Source organism: Xenopus laevis, chromosome 9_10L, assembly GCF_017654675.1.
Source record: "Xenopus laevis strain J_2021 chromosome 9_10L, Xenopus_laevis_v10.1, whole genome shotgun sequence".
Classification (NCBI taxonomy): domain Eukaryota; kingdom Metazoa; phylum Chordata; class Amphibia; order Anura; family Pipidae; genus Xenopus; species Xenopus laevis.
The window spans coordinates 78,390,441-78,414,453 of NC_054387.1; the positions used below are offsets into that span (position 1 = coordinate 78,390,441).

Here is a 24,013-nt window from a genome sequence, read left to right on the forward strand (position 1 = left end):
GCATCTCATTTTATAAAGGGATGATGCAAGCCCCTTTATATTATATGCAAAAAAATATAACCATACATCATTTTAGCAAATTTATATATTTTTTCCAGTACAGAGTGAATGACTGAATGTGGTACAAGTATAGTCTACATTGTTTTATAAAGCACAATTCTGATTATCATCAAGTTCTTACTAATATATTACACATAGCTGGCATGGTGGACCAATAGAAATTCAATTACAACGGTGATATTAAATGCAAACACTCCTTATAGAGGCTCTTTTACAGAGGTAACATCTGACCATAATGTAAAATATATAAATGAAATAAAAAGTGCTGCTCCAATCTGTGAATTTGGCCTTCACAGATTCAGTTATATTGTGTGGCATTTAAACAGGATAAAGTGGAGCCTGTGTTTGTGAGACTATATAGACAAGCATATGGAATGAGCAGTCATAACAGGTGATGCCTTAGGCAAACACACACCTCGAAATTACTTAACATCTGGCAAAACCAACGTATTCATCTATCACTCTTTCACTGTTTGGATAGCGGGCAAATTGTAACAATAATAGGAAACACTGTCTGCTCTTGAGCCCTTTACTGCCTAGGTCAAAAGGTAAGACACCGGTGACTTATGTGGTATGGTTAGACTTCCAAGTAAATGACGTTAGCACGGTTTATTATGCACCCAGGAATGTGATCTAATTACTAAGGCAAATAGTACCAAATACCAGCAAAAAAAGAAATAAGTGCTCAGTTTTATTTAAAGTACAATTGTGAATCTGTCTGAACATTCATGCGCATTGCAGCATGTTGAGGTTTGCATTTATTCGGCTTAAAACAAAATAAACTACAGCAAATGGTTCTGTTTGAGGAGACACACTGATAAAAGGTACAGATAAGGGACTGAAGGCAAAGAGGTAAATAGTCTGTGTTGTCTGTATGCGTTTCATGTCTTACATGTGTATAAGGACTGCTGTGCTGTTGCATAAGGGCTAGTGGCGCTCTCTTTTTTTTTTTTTTTGCCATTGTCTTCCACTCTGTTTATTGTATGCACGACATATGCCTAGCCTTAGCAATATGATAAGAGTTGAATTCAATTGTCTGGCCACCTGAGAGATTTCAAGTGATCACCTGCCCATGGGTGCACTGACACGGAGGGTAAAAGGGATTCCTATGGAAGTTTATGGCAAGGCAATTTTGGGTGTTTTGCCACCCACAGGAAATCACACAACATTCTGCCACCAGCATATGTCAACTGGTAGAGAAATGCTCATACATCTTCTAGTTTCTCTACCAGATGAAATATGCCAGCAGAACAATTTTACATGCACCTTTGGCTTAACATGGATCTGAAAACAGTCTGAATAAAAGAAAAGCTTTTTTACCCTATGGCCTTAACTGTGCAGGGACATTTGACTTTAAGGAGTAACATCTTTGGAATGCTAATGGGTTACAGGGACTAATCACCTTGTTAACACACAGATTTTCAGAGTGTGCGCTTGTTAAAAGCAAAAGAACAGTAGTTGGACTCTGACTTGCTGCTTCATGTAACTAGCATGATAATCCTCAATGTGCAATGCAAATGACCTCTGCTTTGTTCTTTCAATGTGAAGCTCTGAAGTCTCTGTTTATTACATCTGTACAAGGCTTAGTCAGGGGCCCTGGACAACATCAAAGACAAGGAAATGTAGTCTCCATACAGTTGTCTTACTTTTATTACAATGCAGATGTGGGTCTTTTGTGTGAAACTGAGAACATCGTATGAGGACAGGGATGGGATTTTTTTAATTTACATACAGGGAATTTTACCAAACTATTAATTTGATTGTTATTCTGAGGTTCCAGGCTTCCAGCAAAAGGTTACAATGAGGAGCTGCTATGGAAGTGTGGGCCCCTTTGATAGTTTTATAGAGGAACTTATGGAGCCATCATGATCTTCAAAATAGTGTTGTTCAATCCTTCTGCAAAAGGCAATCAGATTGCTATAGTTCTTCACTTTTTCTTGAAGCTCATCATTCGTCAGCTGCGTAGTAAGTATTGTGAACAGATGTCCAAATACCAGAGCATCCAGCTCAGTGGGTCTACAGGAGTTGGACAAGAAACAGAACAGCACAGTGTTCAAGTTAAAACCATCTGTGGCTTCATTTAATGAGGATAAAGCACATAATATACATTCAGAAATACATCTTTACAATTAACTCCTACAATGCCAGCTTCACTTGGTGTTAACTCAGTTACTTCAGGGTCACCCCCCCCCCCGGCTCCTTTACCGGACCCCTTCTTTTGACTGCAGAATTGTTCCCTTATATATAGGTCACAGTGTTCCTGATACCGGAGATCATTTTCAATTTGCTCAAACTGAAGGACAGTTCTGCACTTTTTATGATCTTTAATTCAAGGGGCCTTCCCCCAAAATGTTGTGAATCTGACTAAAGACATAAAAAAAAGTCAATAGTGATATTTGCTTCTAAGACAATAGGCAATACATTAATTTTTAATTGAATATTGACACAGTATATTTGCCACAGGATGCCTTAGTTATCTGCTTACTTGATTTATAATGTGTGGGAGCTGCCATACTGGACCTCACCGAACACCCTAGCAGTCAAAAAGTTGGCTTACACTTTAGATTTATCAGTCTAACAAGCCAAGCCAACATCCGGAATAACAAAAGATCCTATGCTGATCCATCAGGAGAGGACTTCATGAAGGGCCCAGTGTAGTTAGTCCTCACTACATTGGATTTTCAGTCCCTATACTGGTCGGGCAGTCGATTGTTTGGGCCTTATACATGGGACAGTAGACCGCTGTCTTGGTGTGGAGCCGGCAGCCAATTTAGGACTATGCATGACTACATTAACACCATCTTTGTCAGCTTCCAGTTACATCTATTCTGAATTTCTCTCTTTCTACACTTATCTATTTTTTCCCTCTCCATGTTAGTTCTTAATTAATGCACTGAATGTCAGGTTTGTACTGTTCAACTCAAAGTTACAGAGTAGTGATCTTCCCATTCTTAGAAAGCTATATCTGCACATTAACTCTGGGTTTTTATTGTCTTTCCAAATGCCACCGAGCTAAGAAATGTGCGGACACTTCAAAAACAATTATAACAGTTACTTTGGCATATCTGTTAAACATTCAGATTTTTTTAAATGTATATTTTTACACCTAACTATGGCTATTGCAATGCTACTCTTATTTCCCTGCTGCCAATGACACTCTTTAGTACCCTCCCAGTTTGAAAGAAGTTACAAGAACTGCAGGTTTTTCTTGAAGTTCCCTGCAGGTCTTGCGCATAACAAAACGTGTTCTTGGGGTAAAAAACACTAGTGCACTTCAAACACTTAAAGACATCCCTTCTGGGCTTTTCATTTGTCTGGAATTCCTGTGCTGGTGGGAATAGGAACTGTATAGTGGTGACACTTGGATCCATTTCTGTTGTGTTAATGCCTAAACAAATGGTAATAAACATCACAGGAAAATCAAAGAGGAACAGTGGTGCAGTGAAAAGCAGCACTTCCACCTGACAGCCATGAATGCTTTGACCTTGTCACCCATTTGCTGCAGCTGTCAAACCACCGGGGCTTTAAAATGCATATTTACAGGACACAATAATTCACTAAGAAAGATTATTTTCTTTTTTTATATTAAAGCAGAGCAAATTAGTTTAGAATTTCCAGTATAAGCCCAAACTATAACACTACAAAGGAAAAAAATGCAACTGATGTGATGAAGGCCCCTGACACACAAGAGTTTTGTACATCACGGCCTTGCAATGGAGAGCAGCGGTGTGCAAAATGAAAAATGGAATAGCATTAAAGAAGGAAGAAATTGTTAATCTAGTGACAAATTTGCACCAAAGAGGTAACTTTCACTATGTAAACAAAACATTGGCAGATACATGCCAATTGCCGATTGGTTGCTGTGAATTAATGCTCTGGGGCTGCACTGATGACAGTGGTTGTTGACTTTTTGAATTCAAATCCTCCTTTAGGAGCATGTTTATTATGCTGTGTAAAAAACAGCGGGATAAACCACATATCGCCAGGCTTCACCATTTAAAAAACGGTATAACGTTTTTACACATTTTTTTCTTAAAGGAAAACTATACCCCCCAAACAATGTAGGTCTCTATTAAGAGATACTGAGTAAAACAGCTCATGTGTAAAACCCTGCTTCATGTAAATGAACCATTATCATAATAATATACTTTTTTAGTAGTATGTGCCATTGGGTAATCATAAATAGAAAATTGCCATTTTAAAAAATAAGGGCCGCCCCCTGAGATCGTAAGATTCACTGTGCACACATACAAACCACATGTAAGGTCACATGAGCCAATTAACAGACAGAGTTGTGTCTTTTGCTTCCTCACTTCTTCCTGTTACAGTTAGTGTTGTAGTATAGAGGCAAGAGATGTTAAAGGGCAATATTTATGTAAATATATATTCCAGTTTGGTAAGATTCTTTAATATGTCATTCAATTTGATAAGTATTCATTTTGGGGGTATAGTTTTCCTTTAATATGACTTCCACCAGAAACAATGTAAGATAACAGCGGTCACATGGCGTAAAATTACCGACACACACCATGATACATTCGCCATTTATTTTACACAGCTTTTTACACCTTTTTCTGCAAATTTCATTTCACACATCATAATAAATATGCCCCTTAGACTTGGGTAGGGCAGAAAATAGCAATTCTCACAGCTTACCTTTAAGTTGGCGTCACATGGGCCAGCCTATACAAAATCGGATCTTATTATCCCAGATATCTTTACAATCTAAGTTCAAGCATACAGATACTGCAATAGAGGCAATTTTATCATAACCCCATTAATCTGCCTTTATGCATATTACTGCATATTTTTGAAGTGTGAGAGAAGAACCCAGAGGAAACCCATGCAGACACCAAGAAATTATACAGTCTCCTTGCTGGCATTGTCCAGGTTGGAATCCAGCTCATAATATTAGTGCTGCAAAGTAGCAGTGTTAACCACAGTGCCACAATTTTTATGCACAGTGGTTTATTTACCAGATATCTTCTGTGTGTATTCGACCAATAAAATTGCAGCATTGCTATCTGTAGCATTTACAGTTTAATAAGGAGGACATAGTAACTTGTCCAAGGCTCTAAGGAGCTAAAACGAGAACAAACTATGAACACTTGTTTACCTGACTAACCTCAAAATATAGAAGATATTTCTATGATAATATTTTTTATCATTTGTATTTTGCCAGTTAGATGGTAAGCCTGTGTTTGATTCCATTGTGACCTTGGGAAATTTCTCTCTGCTTTATGCACAACATGGTCAATATTAAGCTCAAAATGACTGAGTTAGGGCTCTTACACACGGGCGTTATGACCTGCGCTCCCCTGCGTTCCGTTTTTTGGCGTTCAGCCGCAGGGGAGCGCAGGAATAGACGCAAGTCATTATTTGAAATGGGGCTGTACTCACTCAGGCGCGTGTAGGCGCCGAACGCAGGTTCAGACGCAACATGCTGCATTTTTCCTGCGTTCGGCGCCTACACGCGCCTGAGTGAGTACAGCCCCATTTCAAATAATGACTTGCGTCTATTCCTGCGCTCCCCTGCGGCTGAACGCCAAAAAACGGAACGCAGGGGAGCGCAGGTCGGAACGCCCGTGTGTAAGAGCCCTTACTGTGCCGGAAACATTCTTTTTATGCGCAAAGCTAGATGTACTATAAAGGAATAATATAACATTATTTTAAAAAACAATAATGCTCAAGTAATCTAAAACTGCTAAAAAAAAGTCAGATTGATACTGATATTTAAATTAGAAAAACATTATCACAGGCCCGCTATATTTGGGTTGCAACGAATCCACTATTTTAGGATTCGGCCAATTCTTGAATCCTTTGTGAAAGATTCTGCCGAATACAGAACCAAATCCGAAAGTGAATTTGCATATGTAAGTTAGGGAAAGGAGGGGGACCATGTGCTGTGGTCACGGTTTAAACATTTTTGGTTTCCTTGTTTGTGAGATGAAAAGTCACCTAATACTCGATTTGTGCATCCCTAATTATAATTAATTTAAAAGGTTATTTGTGAAAACCTAGCTGTATTGCTGTGTTTAGCTTAATAGAAGCAGCATGGAAGACTTACTGTTTGTTGAAGAAATAGGACTGTGTGCCTAATCTTTGAGAGAGGGCCTGGCAGCACTGATCAACATCTTCAAATACCTGATTGAAAAAAGGGTTATATTATAATGCTTTTCAATAATATCTATGTAGTTCAGTAATAGTTTTAAACAAAAGAACGCCATAAGATATACTAAATTGACCTGCTATGTTAAATGTTTAAAGCATAATGTTGATGGTGAACACATAGTTTTTCAGCCTTCTTTCATTGGTTTTAAACTTCCTATCCCAGCATCCATTATTTTTGTGTGAGGGGGTACAGAAAACAGCACATCGCCCAATAACAGGTGGCACAATCACATTCTGGTGCATCTTTGCCAAATGAAAAATGCTGCCTGAGCATACGCCCCTTATATACCTAAATGTAAACAGCAGGACTACTGTTAAAAGCCTTGAATGGATTACTGTGCACACAGCACTTACGAGCCTAATGCAAGATTAACCAGTAGCTCAGTAGTAATACTGATCTGCATGTATGCAAATACTTCTGAATATAAAATACTTCTGCAAAAATAAAACAATATCTGTCACCCTTATCCAAGATTGCTGTCTTTGAAGCCAGTCTGTGATAAGCATACAACAACATCATGACCAATCTTTTTGGATTCCTAATGATTAGTTAGTGGAAGCCATAGAAGATGCTACAGGCTACACTTGAATTATTATAATGCTTTAATTATATAGCGATGACATATTATTCAGAGCTCTACCAAGAATGTTTAATCATTCACATCCTTCCCTGCCCCAATGGAGGCTACAATTTATTTTTCCTAACCTAGGCACACAACCGCACAGGCACATACTAGGATCAATTTAATCATAAGTGTTTCAACAGGGTGTTTTGAACTGTAAGAGCAGAATAATTCACAAATCTCACAGAGAAGAAGGAGAGGGTTCGAACAAACCAAACATCCCTGCACTACACGGAAACAATGTTATCCATAATAGGGAAAATGTATTGTTATGGGGTAGTTATGTTAACTTTCAGTATAGAATTGCCTCTTTTAGCATCATTTCTATTGTCTTCTTTTCATTATTTATATATTTGAAATATTGCCTTCTTCTGCCTCTTTCCAACTTATAAATGCTATTCCCTGATTTCGACAGCATAACACTATTGCTCTGGGAAGCTGCAATTTTAAAGTTACTTTTTCTATTTAGGACTTCTATTAATCATTCATTCAGTCTCGTATTCAAACTACTGCCTAGTTGTAAATGGAGTAAATTAGACCCTAGCTAAGAAATAGTTACTGAAATTCCAACCTGGAAATAGACTAATTGCAACTTGTCTCAGAATAGAACTGTCAAAATCATACAATCGGGAAACATATAGGTGAACCACCCCTTTAAAGGCTTCAATATAGAAAAGGTTGGAAGGAGAAGCTACTAGCTACTGACATTCCTCCTCAGACTTCAAAAACAGTTCCTCTAGTAAACAGTACTTTTATAATTGCAGTTTATAACAATAACTCATTGGATGTATCACAGTTGACATATGCAACATAACAGCTCCTATTTGTCAGTAAATGCCATTATAGACAGCGATCAAGCTGGAGCAGTGTAAAGGTTGCCATACAATGATGTATTTAGGTGCTGATTTGGGTCCTTCAGACCAATTCTGCAGCTTATCTGCCCAAGTATGGGACCCTCTGATGGGCCTACCAGACTGAAACCGATAACTCCCATCTTAGGTGGGCATATCTGGGGAAACATTCACTTGTTTGGCGACCTCACCAAATGAGCAAATTTAATAGTATGTGGCCAGCTTAATGTTCCGTGCCATATACACTACTAGAATGCACAAATATCTCCATGCTGCTAATCTTAGAAGACAGATACCAGCTCAATCTATATGACTGCAAGGAAACAGAGACATATATTAAGAGAAATACAATTACCTACTCTGAATGAATTTTCCCAGTGGAACTCTAATAGTAAAATGATACAAAAACAAGGTCACCAAACTATAGATGGAAAAGTCCCATTTCCCACCACCTTGGCTGTTGGGATACCACTAACAGTCTATAGCCAGAGAGTTGAGATTAGTCTGCAACAAATAACACTATTAATTGGTCTTAAAAGGGCAGTATCCCCCTTATTCAACATAATAGCACTGTGACTTGGTAATTGTATTATCCTAACCTTGTAGCTAAAAACTAAGCAGCATTCCCATGAAGGGCAACTTAATGTTTTGCAACAGCTGTGATTTCTAGCTCACAGACAAGTGGCAATATGCTTGAAAATACCCATCCATAGGGAAATGATAACTACACTGCCAAGGCCACTGCAGATTAGATGATTATAGCTATGTTGTGTACCATTGTCCTTATGATAATAGCATACAGCTGCAAAAAGTAAAAGCGGTTTGAATACTACTGTGTCAATCATACCAACATGTGTGCCATAAGTCTTTAATGCGTTTATGCTGTGATAGCAAATTATTATGACAAGGAAATCTTTCACAAAACTCCCAGCATCGTCAGCCAGATACCTTTTGCAGAGTCACGTTTTAAAAATCTGCCTCTCTCCAGTCTACCAATCTGTGTTTACTGACCTGTTCCAGGGTCTTTGTAGCCCAACCAATGGCCTTCATCTTTCGTTTTATCTCCCATTTTCTTTGGAAGACCAGAAAGTAGTTGAGTGGCCAAGAGTAGGGATAGCTGTACCGAGGCTGAGTAATCTGTGAAGCCAGAAGCCACAGTGATTAGGACCACCGGTAAATCATTACCAAAAGACTACAAAGCATATTTGATCTCCTTTTATAAAAATATTCCTTTCTCATGAATAGCTAGCAGATAGAAATATTAGTGCATACCATTACTTCTGGCAAAACATGTAAAAAATGGTCAACAGCATATTTCCAAACATATTATGAAATGTATGTGCTAGCAGAAACAATGTGGATAAGCCTGTCTCAACTAATGGTATCAACCTCTATGTTTCATTTATGAGGAGGGACCTACATTTGTGAGCAAAAGTGTTTTCTCATTAAAATTTAACCAAGACAAATGGTTCTGAGCTACTCACCTCCTCTAGTGTAGCTTCATCACACCACTGAATATATAACTGCAAGAAAATAAAAAGATAATGTCCGTTTTGCCAAGTATACAAACAGAAAGATAAACCATTATTATGTGTGCACCGTGACCCACTCTGGAGTCTAAAAGTAAATCTGCTTTTATCAATATTTTGGTTTACAAACTGAAGGATTACTTCGAGCCACGATAAAATGCTACATTCTCTTCTGAGATACCAAATAAGAATTTTTACAGTTTTCAACAACAATAATACAAGGAGGTAGCTCTAATATGAAATTGTGGGAAGAGCCCTTAATCATTTTATGTTTTTAGGATCAATTAGGCATGTTACCTAGATAGTTTATTCAGGACAGTCATCATACAAACATATGGCATGGGGGGGGACAACAGAGCTGTCTGATTTGCCTGCAGACTTTTAACACTTTATAGCTTAGAAAAGAGTATAATTATACAATTGCAGTTCCATTTTTTTAAACATATTTAGAAAATCTATTATTTAATCAAGTCTACATTAAGGGGACACATCAGCTACTCTCAAGTATGGAATTCACAGTTTGAAAACCCTGCTTTGAACAGATATATGAGGAAACCTGGTTTGGTTTAGCTCTTCTGTTTAGTGTATGATCAAAAAGGATTACAGAACCTTATATAAAGGCCCTCAGAGGATAGTTTCAATAGACTTTCCAAAGAACCAACTGGATCACAGTTGGTAGAGTTGCACTCAGGATGATTCAGTGCTTGTGAACTTAAAGGGTGGTTCACCTTTAACATAACTTTTAGTTTTCATTACTCCTTCAGGTCCTCTCCTATTCATATTCCAGTCTCTTATTCCAATCAATGTATGGTTGCTAGGATAATTTGGACCCTAGCAACCAGATTGCTAAAATTGCAAACTGAAGAGATGCTGAATAAAAAGCTTAAAAATGACAAATAATAAAAATCGAAAACCAACTGCAAACTGTTCCAGAATATCACTATCTACATGCTACTAAAAGTTAGCTTAAAGGTGAACAGCCTCTAAAACACATAGTTAAGCGTGACATTAGCCTTAGACCAACAGCTCCAATGACTCCCATGGTACTGGCCCCATTGGAGGGGGGGGCACACACAGGGCTGATTCAGCCAATCCATGGGCCTCTATTCATTCGTGTGTCTGTGCTCTCAGGCACTGTATCAGACACATAAAGTGGATTCTGAAGATGAAACACATGTAATATTCTCTGTGTGTCTGCACCAGACCGACAGTGTCTGTACAGACACAAAAATGAGAGGAGGGCTGTGGATTGGCTGATTCTTGGCTACATCTATAGAAAGTCTGAGAATCAGCCCCATGTGGCACTACCCTATAGGCCAATTGAGCTAAGATTTGAGAAACATTCTTATTTGCTCTAGTATCTACTGTAAGGTTAGCTTGAAGATCACATAGAGCTGGATCTAGCAGTACAAAGTTATTTGCAGTTGTTTCGATTGTTTGAACTATGTGTAAATTCATCATACAATCATAACCTTGCTGTAAATTCATCATACAATCATAACCTTGCTGCGAGCTAAGGGGCCCCTCACTAAGGGTTAGACCAGCCAGGAAAGCTTGAACTGAAAAGATATGACAACCACTGCTGCTTTATGCCCTGCCCCCATTAAAAATGTTTAATGTGAGCAAAGATAATGGCTAATTATATATATATATATATATATATATATATATATATATATATATATATATATATATATATATATATATATTTATATATATATATATATTTATATATATATATATATATATATATATATATATATATATATATATATGAATAATAATAGTGTGTATATATAATTCCTTATTTTCCTTTTAAGCAAACTTGTAATGGGTTTCAAAAATGATAATACAATCAGTTCAATAATTGTCACAGATAAGATATGAGTTGCCCTCAATAGGAAACAAGGTGGGGGTTAAAGCCAATCGATTAACTGCTTTAGAACTTGTCACTCATGTGACCTTAAACAAGCAAAAGTAAGCAAACAGAGATAAGTGTATTGATATTCCACATGTCTTTAAACACATGCAGTAGACAGGTTTCAGTGCCATGCTTTTAGGAACCCAAGATATCATTTTAGAGATTCAGCACTTAGTTTAACTTTAAGGGCCTATTGGCCTTATTTAATTTTAAGAAAGAAGCCTTGTGCTTTATTAAGACAAAATATACTGTACCTCTGCTGTCAGGAGCATATTATTGACCAATTCCATGTATGCTTTCATCTCGGCTCTCTGGACTTCATCCAACCCATCACTAAGGGAATGACCCTAGGAAAGTAAGAAAACAAACAGAGAGGGTCATGAATATGCCAACGTTTTATTGTGTGGCTCTGACCTCTTTTTAATAGTCATATAAACTTCACTGCACGTTAATGCCCTGACCCATCACACAGCAAGTCTCATAAGGTGACATTATTTGTGTCAAGTGATAGTTATCAAACAATTACCGTTTACAAGCAGAGCCTAAATAGAACAAATACCCAGCATAAAAGTGATGTGATAATTAAACCTAACAATAGTTGAAATATCAACCATACCTCATTATAGTTAGTTCCCAATGTATAACAATTTTTATTTTAATTTCTTGCATTAATAGCCTTTTTATGTACACAAATGTTTCAGAAGATTGTGCAGCTGCTCTGTGGCACTGACCAGATTTGTTTAGTGTCCATTATATCCTTTTCCATCAGAATATTCTGACCTCTTATTACTATGATCCTAAACAAAATGATGAACCCTGCTTTCATTTATTTTGAACTTGCCAAATTCTTTACTTTATCCAGATCTCGAGAAAAGATCTTCATCTACATTTAGTAGCATACATAATTCAGTATCAGCTGCAAAAATTCATAATGCAGATATTCTTGCTCATTAATAAATAAAATAAGATCTTGTTACAATATTTATCCAAACTGGCTTTAGGTTCCATATTTATGTTCACATATTTTTTAAATTAAAGGAAAACTACACCCCCAAAATGAATACTTGAGCAACAGATAGTTTATATCAAATTAAGTGGCATATTAAAGGGGACCCGTCACCCAAAAAAATTATTCAAAATCCTATTTTATCACATTAGTCAAGCAAAATGAGCTTTAATTACACTATATAAATTGTTTGAATCTTGTTTCCTTCAGTCTGGGAATTCATAATTAAAGCAAGCAGGCAGGCGCCATTTTGTGCACACTGTTATTAAAGCAAGCCTTGCATCATCTCAGAATCTTGTTTGTGCACCAGAATGGGGGACCTGATGTCCATCCCCATGCCCTGGCTATACATTTAAATGATAAAGATAACAGGGGAATATGTGGAGAGCAGTGACATCTAGGAAGTGCTGAATGGAAAGTGAAAGTAATTGTCTGCCCCGCCTCTATGCCCATGGCATAGAGGAGGGGCAGACAATATTTGATTGACAGCTGTGATTTTTAAAAGAGCTTACAACAGCTATGAATGCTTTAATAAATAATAGAAATTGGATTTAATGTTTAATTTGAAAAGGACTTTTATTATACAGATTTTTGTGTCTGAGTGACAGGTCCACTTTAAAGAACCTTATGAAACTGGAATATATATTTAAGGAAATTTTGCCCTTTTACATCTCTTGCTTTGAACCACCATTTTGGGATGGTCTGTGTGCTGCCTCAGAGATCACCTGACCAGAAATACTACAGCGCTAACTGTAACAGGAAGAAGACAGAACTCTGTTTGTTAATTGGCTCGTGTGACCTAACAAGTATAGTTTGTTTGTGTGCACAGCGATTGAGACGATCCCAGGGGGCTGTCCTTTTTTTTTTTAAATGGCAGTTTTATATTTATGATTACCCAGTGGCACATACTACTAAAGAAATATATTATGAAAATGATTTATTTACATGAAGCAGGGTTTTACATGAGTAAAATTAGTTGTTGCAATATATTTTTATAGAGACCTACATTGTATAGTTTAACTTTAAATAATCTGTCATACAGGTTGGTAAGATATAGTAGACTGGTTAGAAGATACAAATTCCTTGGGTCCAGATGGGAGATTTTCTCAAGGTCTTTTCAAATACTATGGTGATCCCTCACTCACTGTGTTTAGGGTATCTCCAACAGAGGAGTTTATTTGAAAGCTGATGTTCTCAAGTTATTCAACCATCACAAGAAAGTCTTCAGCCAACACTTGTCGGAAAAAACTGCCATTTCACAGGGACATTATACAACTAGTCATATGCCAGCTAACTGCACACGGGAAAAAACTGATTTTGTTGGTGGCCATTTACATTATACAATATCATTGTCTGACCCATCAGCTGTTTATGAATGAGAGCTCTTGGAACCTCCAGTATCCTATATACACAGCTTGGAAACAGCACTAATTTTCATAGTAACAAACTTGTGCGTGCATAGGAAAATGTTACAGACACTAAGAAAATATGAAAGATTTCAGGCACACTCACACATTTCCTTACCTTGGCTTTGACAAACTGAACTATTGGCCCAAGCTCTGATATGACTTGATTCCCAACATGGATAAAAGGAACTTTTCCTTTGGAATAAAGAGAGAGACTATTAGGCCACATTAAACATATACACATCAAAATTCTCTATAATAACTGATATATTTTATGATTTAATTTATATTACAGACTTACAAAAAGACAGAGATCAGTAGGTTTTGCTATGCCACCATAATGTGCCAGAAGCATATAATCCACTAAATTTGAAATTTTAAAATCTATTTTCTTTGATAAAAAAGAGAGAAGAAGGAAAATGAAACAGGAGTGTGTAGTGAGATTTCTTTGGTTGTACAGGGGCTGCAGAGGTCAAAGTGGTAAGGAGCCAGGAAACCAACAGGGGAACAAAAACATTTAAAACAGGTACTTTAATCCCTGTTACGGGATAGTTTTGATAGTCTGGCCCTTACTTTGTTTGCTCCTGTCTGAGTTCCATACCCTGCTATTATGGCAGCAACACCCTTAACACAAATGTACTTCTGTGATCCCAAAAGGACATGCTGCTTTGATACCCAGCAGGGAATCAACTGACCCAGGCCACGACTACCCTACTGGCCCCCTGCAGTCTGCCAGTTTCACTTAAATCATAATATGCAATGATTATTTACATTCAAAATTGGGGGTGGGTGAAGTTTGGCTAAAAAGTTTAAATTCTTTAGTTTCCTTTAATTATCTGGTTTCCTTTAAAAACATGTTTTTTTCAGCTACATACACCCTAAAAATGGTGACAGGTTTTGTAAAGTTACTTTTTTTAACACATTACAGGACTAACCAGTCTGTCCATATCCAATATATTATGAACAGAAAGACATGGCACAGGAAATTATTATTAATAAATTATTATTAAATTATTAAAAGTAAAGCATCTATAAAACTTCCCAAAAGAATTCTGGAAAAAAAAGTGTTAAAAAAATGTGAAGTATTTTCCTATCATTGGAAAATCTAGGTACAGACCCAACTACATTAATACTGAAAAAATATTTACAAGCTAAATGATTTCAAACAAAATTCTCAATCTTTTTTTTTTTTAACTAATATTCCTGAAATCAGAAGAAAAATACACAGCAGTTCTCTATTTTCAGATACAGAAGTTCTGGAGGTATCTCCACCAAATGTTCCCCTGAAGCACAGGCAGGAAACCTGCTGTTCGACCCGGTTCAGCCAGAGTTCAGGCTAACAGCAGGTTCTGTCATGGGCCCTTTCAACAGATTCCATCTTCTCTTGCTCACAGTCAGCCTAAGGGTAATGGATGAGGTGCACTGCACCAACAAAGGCCTCATCTGCATCCATACTCTAAAGTGTATTACAAAAGAAACGAAGGGCTTTTTGAAGGTTTCATTCAGACGTACCACCATGTTAAGCAAGCAGACAGATCTTTTCATATTCTGGCATCCATATTCAGCATCCGAGACCTCCCCTACATTCTTCTCCTTAAGGGAAATAGTATGTACATGGACAGTTATTGCAAACATGCATATTTTAGTCCCAGGCTGGTTCTTAGGTTTAGACCTAGCTTTTTCTCTGTTGCATAAGTCTATATTCCAATAGTTTTATCATTTAAAGTTGTTAGCAGTGGTGATAAAAAGCATTTATATGGTAGCAGCTCATACACAGCTGATTTCTTCCATACAGAGAATAAATAATTGGAGGAACCCTTATTTCTTGTAAATGATGCATTAAGCACAAATATTAATGAGATTAAATAAGGTATTTATGAGTATTCTGCGTTACCATAAATATTATAAATGAGAAAATCCGCATTGATACAATATTTTAATTTTTTAACCCTTTTCCCGGCCAATAAAAAAAATCTACATTGCTCAAATGAACTAAATAAATAAATATATATATATATATATATATATATATATATATATATATATATATATATATATATATATATAATTTATTTATTTAGGCAACACAAAGTTCCAGATCAGCCAATAGCCATTGGTGGAGGGAGGGGGGGGGTTTAAAGTAAGGGGAAATTACAAAAGAATACATGCAAGCACATTAGGAACTAAAAGTACAATGGCAGCAATATCACAGGCACCTGGTCTTAAATTGGAATGGTCATAACTACAAAATCACCCAACATGTACTCACTGCTAAGGATGCTCAATACAGATGTTTGCCTTGGTTTATAAATTTGACTTGAGTTGCATCTAGGCATCATTGTTATGAGACATAGGTAATCTCTGCCACACTCATCATTAGTGAGCAATTCACTTGGTACAAAAAAACAGTGTGCGGGCACAACAGGCAAGGGTAACCCTGTACTTAACTGAAAATGTTAGGCCTTGGGGTAAGCAATAGAAACACCTGTCTATGGCACTATTTTGTGTAGTGGGGGTGGGATGAAAATAGGTTTATTGGGGTATATACAGCAGCACACTGTTTGAGTAGCTCATCATTAGACCCTCTGCTTTCCTTACCCTACTGGTTTGTATCTGCCCCTAACTCAGACAAGAAGATAGGAAAATGGTGTGTTTGGACCATGAGGGAGGTGCAGGGATGATCATGCTTGCCTTGGCTGCCACAGCATCTTGGCCAACAGGAACTGCCCCTTAAGTTAATAGGCACAAAAGCATATGTATTGTAGGCCAGTAATATTAACATGAAGCCCTGCAGTAGAAGCACATTACGTATAACACCCTTAAAAATAAAAATCAGTAGCTGTTTTTGCACCTAGCACCATGCCCGCTCTTAATAATAACTGAAGCCCGTTACATTTAAACTCATACAAGCAAGCATTTCACCATGACGTTTTTGAATGCTTTTAACAGTGGCTGCTTGGGTATAATGAACTGCTACCTACTTAAGAAAACATTGCATTCATTGTTTAAAAATGAACATGTAAAACCCAAAAGCATGGTAGAGCTAGGATTCTATATTACTGCAGAACAATATTGTCATTTGCCAAATATAGCAACCTTTTTATGCCTTCTCTGCTGCAGAAAACTCTCTGAAATGAAAGCTTTACTTGCCGGTGTTTCTAGTTATAAAAATTACAGAACAGCATATAAGGAAAAGTGTTAATGAGCAGGCGGCCTGGCCCCATGTAGCCTGTAGGAGTGGTTGCTTCTGTAAAAACATCTGAGTATTTAAATAATTTCTTTTAAATATCTCTTTCTATAAACAAGTGGGTTTGACTTTGTCTCCTGCAATGCATCTGCTCTCAAATTTGGGGATAATGAGCACCAGCAGGCACTGATGACATGAGAGTGTGGGATTGATTTATGAACTTTACATGAATTAAAGTTCTCAAACAACATCATTTGTGTGAAGAGGTACTGATGTTGTATGTAAAGAGGTATGTATGTATGAATGTATCAAAACATGCAACTGTTAAATAACCTATAGCCAGAAATACAGGCTAAACTACAATAAAAGAGCAACATCATATCTTGTCGATATGTAAGAAGATGAGAAAATGAAAAAATGTGAAATGTGTTGTTCTTAAAGGAAAGGTATTTAAATCAGTAAAAGGTAAGGCAGACAGAACAGCTGATAATGTTCATGTGCAAAGAGACAAAGAATAGAGTGCCATTAATAAAGTAAGTCTTGCACTCTTGTTGTGCTACACTTGCCAATTACACTTAAAAGAAAGTCTTACCTGTTGGACAAGTCCAATAACAGCCACTGCAATTGTTACCACTTAGATTGTAAGCTCTACGGGGCACGGACCTCCTTCCCACTATGTCTTTTACCACATAGCACTTAAGCTTTGTCCTGATATGAATTCTGTGTATATTTATTTTGTGATTTGTCTTTCCTGTGTTTTTTTATACATATTTTACTTTTATGTATTGTACAGCGCTGTGGCTCCTTAACAGCGATATAAAGTTATGCATACATAGAATAACAATGTACAAAAAAATGCTGTATAAAATGAAAGACTTGGCGGTATGCTCTCCAATTAGCAATTAGGCCATATTACTTTCAAAAATCTCTTATTGATATTGGATCGAACACTTAGGGGCCGATTCATTAACTTCGAGTGAAGGATTCGAAGTAAATAAACTTCGAATTTCAAAGTGTTTTTTGGGCTACTTCAATCATCGACTACGACTTTGAATCGAAGGAGCCGAACTAAAAATCGTTCGACTATTCGACCATTCGATAGTTGAAGTACTGTCTCTTTAAAAAAAACTTCGACCCCCTAGTTCGCCATCTAAAAGCTAACGAACTCAATGTTAGCCTATGGGGAAGGTCCCCATAGGCTTTCCTAAGTTTTTTTGATCGAAGGATATTCCTTCGATCGTTGGATTAAAATCCTTTGAATCGTTCAATTCGAAGGATTTTATCGTTCGATCGAAGTAATAATCCTTCGATCGAACTATTTGCGCTAAAATCCTTCGACCTCGATATTCGAAGTCGAAGGATTTTAATTCTCAGTCGAATATCGAGGGTTAATTAACCCTCGATATTCGACCCTTGGTGAATCAGCCCCTTAATGATATCTCTGTATAAATTCCAGTGAAATTCACAAGTTTCAGCCTAATGCCTAACAAAGGTGGTGTATTTTTAATATAAAATGAGGCAGAAGGATCCCAGGCAATACTAATCAGGCATATGAATGGCCAACCGTGTACCACATTTCTATTGTTAAAGGAAAAATAAACCCCCCAAACAATGTAGGGCTCTATAAAAATATATTGCATAAAACAGCTCATATGTAAAAACCTTGCTTCATGGAAATAAACCATTTTATAATATACCTTTTTAGTAGTATGTGCCATTGGGTAAACAAATAGAAAACTGCTATTTTAAAAGATAAGGGCAGCCCCCTGGGGTTGTTTGATACACAGTGCACACAAACATACCAAACAAACTATACTTGTTAGGTCACATGAGCCAATTAGACAGAGTTCTGTCTTTTGCTTCCACACTTCTTCCTGTTACAGCTAAGAGTTGCAATATTCTGGTCAGGTGATCTCTGAGGCAGCACACAGACCATCACAAAATGGTGGCTCAAGGCAAGAGATGTAAAAGGGCAATATTTACTTAAAGAATCTGATCAAACTGTAATATATATTTAATATGCCACTTAATGTTATATAAACTATCTGTTGCTCAAGTATTCATTTTGGGGGTATAGTTTCCTTTAAGTTTATTTTGGGCTTACAGCCTGAAAAACCAGTGCAGCAGTTCCTCTTCACATCCGCATTGGCCATGAACAATTAACTGGGAAATATAGTGCATCAGCAGATGAACTGAACAATATCCAAAGTACGAGGGTTTCAGTAAGGATCATCAGGTCATCATACATGTCCATGTCTGCTGGTTCCGTCTCTTAAAAACATTGTAGCAGAAGTCAACCTTGCATGCTTCTTCTCAGCTGTTCATCAGCTGGCTTCTGCTACATTATTTCAAAATCAGAACTAAACATGCAGTGAATAGAAAGGAACAGGCAGATACTTAATGGCAGATTATTATATTAAAATCATTGAAAACTTGCAATTAATGTATATTTGGGAATATGCTTAGAGTTACAATTTCTTTCATTAGGAAAATCTATTTTTGGATTTACATTCCCCTTACAGTTCTTATTGTTATTGGTACCAGGGTGTTTTATTTACATTCTTTCTGAAACTATGCTAGCAACAACATTTATGCTGCTGTTAACATATATACAGTATATTTAAATACAATAAAGGAGTGGCTGTGTGTTTTATAGCTTATATTTGGGTGTACATGTTCTGTAAGTAAATAAGTAACAAAAAAGTGCCTTCTGAATGTTACTGCTTTCCAATATTCTATCTGAAGCACTGGGCCCTAGTAGCCTTAATAAGCTTGCCACCCTTTTCTTGTTCAAGGTTTCCATTAGGTTCTCTATAAACTGATGCCTAGCGAAAAGTCAGCTCAGCAGCTTCCCCCTGAGATCAATATTTTCTTTATTGTGACACCTACAATAGCAGTAGCAGTGGTTATTATTTTTAGATATGTTTAGGCTATGCAGAGATATCTAACATCTTTTTTTATTCTGAGTAGAAATGCACAGTTCAGCAGTGCTAAATCTTGGGATAGTTATAGATAAAATATGTATGCAAATCTCCATGGTTTACTAGCAAAACCCAAAAAGCAGAGCTTGCTGCAAAAGTGTTTATTCCCACTGAGCAAGCAGCTGCTTTTTGGCTTTTTCCTTGTAAACCTTGGAGATTTGCATTTAATGTTCACAACTGTGGCAGGGTGTATACTAGGATTAAAAGCCTGGATTGTGCTGCTCTTAGTCACCTTCACAGTTAGATAAAATATGTATATTTTTTCCTGAGTTGATGCTTATTTACTGCCTGACAGTAGAGGGAACATAAGAGGATTCAACTGTTTTAATGACTATCAGCGGTACAAAATGTGCTTTAGTGACATGACAACACATACTATACTATCACATAGCATCGCAAAACATCCAAAAGATGCTTTGCATGCCTAGAGGGCTAAGCAGTATGGCCAGAACTGCTCAATCAAATTTGGCCATGCAAGGCAACCGTAACAAGTTCTGAAGTAGAAGGTGTACTAATTAAAGTGTAGCCAATTGGAGTATTGATACAACATGCAAGTTTAAACCAAATAGTAGCCAAGCAGAGCATTAAAGCATTTACAATTTAAGAAGTAAATAAAAAACAGAACCAATTGCAATGAAAACATAAACCAAATATCAAAGGCACTTTAAAGAACCACCCCTATCACCGCAAGAACCTCACAGTCTCCATTTTAGTGGGGTTCAATCTTTCACGATGCAGAACCTTATATTTTAGTAAAATTTTCCCTTGGATGGGGGGGGGAAGCAATGTCCTAACCTCACTAAGATGCTTATATTTTCATTGATGCATGTTATTGCAATCCTGTTCTGTGGTGCAATGTTTACTGAACAGGGATATTTTCAATTTGTTTACTGAAAAGGGATATTTTCAATTTGTTTCAATTATATCAGAATCAATTGAGGTATTACTTAGGGAAGGTGACTTTCCCACTTTTTCACACAACATGCAGTAGCCTGCAGGCCTCTAATATTCAACAGCCCTGTCTGTGACTTAAACCTGTGGCAAAAAAATACCTTTGCATTCCAAATGACATAAGAAATATTCAGTTCCCACTGATGAAAATAATATATTTGTATTTATCATTTTTATAGCCCTTTCAGGCAACATTATATTATAACAAATTATAACATCAGGGTGCAAAACTAGCAGGTTATATATTTATGGTATGGATGCCCAGCTGAAGTTGCTGTGGAGCCTGAAAACAAATTTTAGACACAGCAACATAAATGAAAACTGTACTTACCAGATGGAGACATATATTCTGCATTTGCCCTACAAACCACCTGGACTGGCAGATTGCACATTTTTAGAAAGGCCTGAAAGACATTGGAAACAGAAATAAAACATTTGTTAGCTGATGGCAGAAACAAAGACAATACGTAGAGGCTCATTAAACATGTTTACTAAGATTCTGTACCATTATAATTTGTACCATAAGCATAAATGTAAAACACCAGATAAGCCTCAGATGGACAGGTTTACACAAGACATCTGATATAAATATGGCTACATGGATAAAGAATCATTTAGCACATCCTACCTGTCTGGGGGAATTTAATGACAACAGAATTACAGAGGATGAATAGCAAAAGGAATGCTGAGAAAGTATTGATCTGAAGAGTAAAATTTCCTATACAGGACAGTGGCTTTCTCCAAAGACCAATAAAATATTCAAAGGACAGATAAAAACAGTTCACAATATGATAGTAATAAGTATTTGTCTCCAGAATGGCGTGGGTCCAATAAACCTGCCAAAAAACAGTCAAATAAATTACATGATATTTGGCCATACACCAGCACTCACATGGGAAGAGACATGAAGTTTGGTTACTGCCCTACAGTCAGATGGCATGTAGTGACCCATCTAAGCAAGGGATATTAAGAACATAGTCACTCTTCATCATGCTCTCAAAATTTAAACACGTCCATCTATAGTGCTCACCTTCACCCTTTTCACATGGTGTGGGAGTGTCCCAAAATAACTGGATAAATGTTGTAAATACAGAGACAAACCTGAGTGATTACCTAAAAACTACAGTAAAGCGTCTGTCTAATGCCATTCAAATGACCATTCACCAAATTTCAACATAGTTTAACACTTCATCACTGTAAGAGCTAGTGAAATTTCCCACAAATAACATGGCTTCAATCACACAAAGAATAAATACAATTATAGAAGGCTCGTTGAAGCAGTTCTGGCAGTGTGAGCTGATCCAGGGCCGTATATGAGACCCTTTACACAGTTTCCACCATAACTGCATTTACCAGGACATCATTTTAGAATGTCTAGAGAACGGTTTCTTCAGTTATATGCAATACGCCTATGGCACATAGGGCCTATTTTACACTTGTGTTTTTCAGCTATTGGAGAAACAACCAACACCACAATTTCCACCCAATAGCTTAAAAGGAAAATGCACGACAGAGCTTGTACTTTTCAGCCAAAAGACACGCATGGAAGTATTTTCAGGATTTAAAGTGCAAGTTCTAGCATTTTTCTTCATTCAACATTATAAATAATGGGAAGCAATATGGTGTATTGATGCTGATTTCCTCCAAAAGCAGGATCCTAGGCATTGTCTATTCTTTCATTACACATCTCCTGGTAAAAAAAAATCAATCAAAGCTTCCAGAACCTACTTTACCCAAAGAACAGACAACAGAGCCCTTCCCTAAGCCCCTGTCCTTAATAATTAGCAGTCTTACAGGAATATTTTCATGACCAAAACAGAGACTGTTACACTAACACCACACAGAATCACATGTCTTAGATTAGTAGGGATGTAGCGAACGTCGGAAAAAAAGTTCGCGAACATATTCGCGAACTTGCGCAAAAACGCGAGCCCCATAGACTTCAATGGGAAGGCGAACTTTAACATCTAAAAAAAAACTGGGCAAACAATGCCTACAAGGTCAACGTCGTTGACCTTGTAGGCATTGTTTGCCCAGTTTTTTTGGCCGCAGCCACTGAAGCACAGAGGCCAGAAAAAATATGCCATATAAATGCTGAAAATAGTCATTTTTTTGGTCGCAGCCACTGAAGCACAGTTGCCAGAAAAATTATGCCATATAAATGCTGAAAATATGCATTTTTTTGGTTGCAGCCACTGAAGCACAGAGGCCAGAAAAATTATGCCATATAAATGCTGAAAATATGCATTTTTTTGGTTGCAGCCACTGAAGCACAGAGGCCAGAAAAATTATGCCATATAAATGCTGAAAATATAAATTTTTTTGGTTGCAGCCACTGAAGCACAGAGGCCAGAAAAATTATGCCATATAAATGCTGAAAATATGCATTTTTTTGGTTGCAGCCACTGAAGCACAGAGGCCAGAAAAATTATGCCATATAAATGCAGAAAATATGCATTTTTTTGGACGCAGCCACTGAAGCACAGTTGCCAGAAAAAATATGCCATATAAATGCTGAAAATAGTCATTTTTTGCCATACGTTGACCTTGTAGACATTGTTTGCCCAGTTTTTTTGGTTGCAGCCACTGAAGCACAGACGCCAGAAAAAATTAAACCAGTAGGGTTTGCACCCTAGTTTGTAACGGTGGCGGAGGGAGGAGGAGGACGCTAAAGGACAGCTGTGTGTGGAGTCATGAGGCTTGAAGAGAAGGACAGCTGCATAGAAGTCAGAACAAGTCTTCCGGCGTGCAGTAACCCTCCGAGATACACCCCTCATTCATTTTAATAAAGGTCAGGTAATCGACACTTTTGTGACCTAGGCGAGTTCTCTTCTCAGTTACAATCCCTCCTGCTGCACTGAAGGTCCTTTCTGAGAGCACACTTGAGGCTGGGCAAGACAAGAGGTTCATGGCAAATTGTGACAGCTCTGGCCACAGATCAAGCCTGCGCACCCAGTAGTCCAGGGGTTCATCGCTCCTCAGAGTGTCGATATCTGCAGTTAATGCCAGGTAGTCCGCTACCTGCCGGTCGAGGCGTTCTTTGAGGGTGGATCCAGAAGGGTTGTGGCGCTGCCTTGGACAGAAAAACATTTGCATGTCTGACGTTACAGACTGGCCAAAGGGCTTTGTCCTTGCAGGTGTGCTCGTGGCAGGATTACTGGCACCTCTGCCCCTGGAATGTTGATGAGTTCCTGAAGTGACATCACCCTTAAAAGCATTGTACAACATGTTTTGCAGGCTGGTTTGTAAATGCCGCATCTTTTCGGACTTGTGGTATGTTGGTAACATTTCTGACACTTTATGCTTGTACCGAGGGTCTAGTAGCGT

The 24,013-nt window shown here is 37.5% G+C and overlaps 1 protein-coding gene across 1 annotated transcript in view; it reads right to left on the bottom strand.

Moving 5' to 3' along the window:
* Window positions 1-1,001: 1,001 nt before the first annotated feature.
* mtx2.L (metaxin 2 L homeolog) overlaps window positions 1,002-24,013 on the bottom strand; it is a gene marked incomplete at its 5' end in the record, with an annotated part of 49,988 nt that continues 26,976 nt past the window's right edge. Inside the window, 7 exon segments of the mRNA NM_001091003.1 lie at window positions 1,002-2,076; window positions 6,128-6,204; window positions 8,717-8,842; window positions 9,190-9,228; window positions 11,410-11,502; window positions 13,686-13,762; window positions 21,018-21,090. Of these exon segments, the coding sequence (NP_001084472.1) occupies window positions 1,872-2,076; window positions 6,128-6,204; window positions 8,717-8,842; window positions 9,190-9,228; window positions 11,410-11,502; window positions 13,686-13,762; window positions 21,018-21,090 (690 nt within the window). The 3' untranslated portion in view covers window positions 1,002-1,871.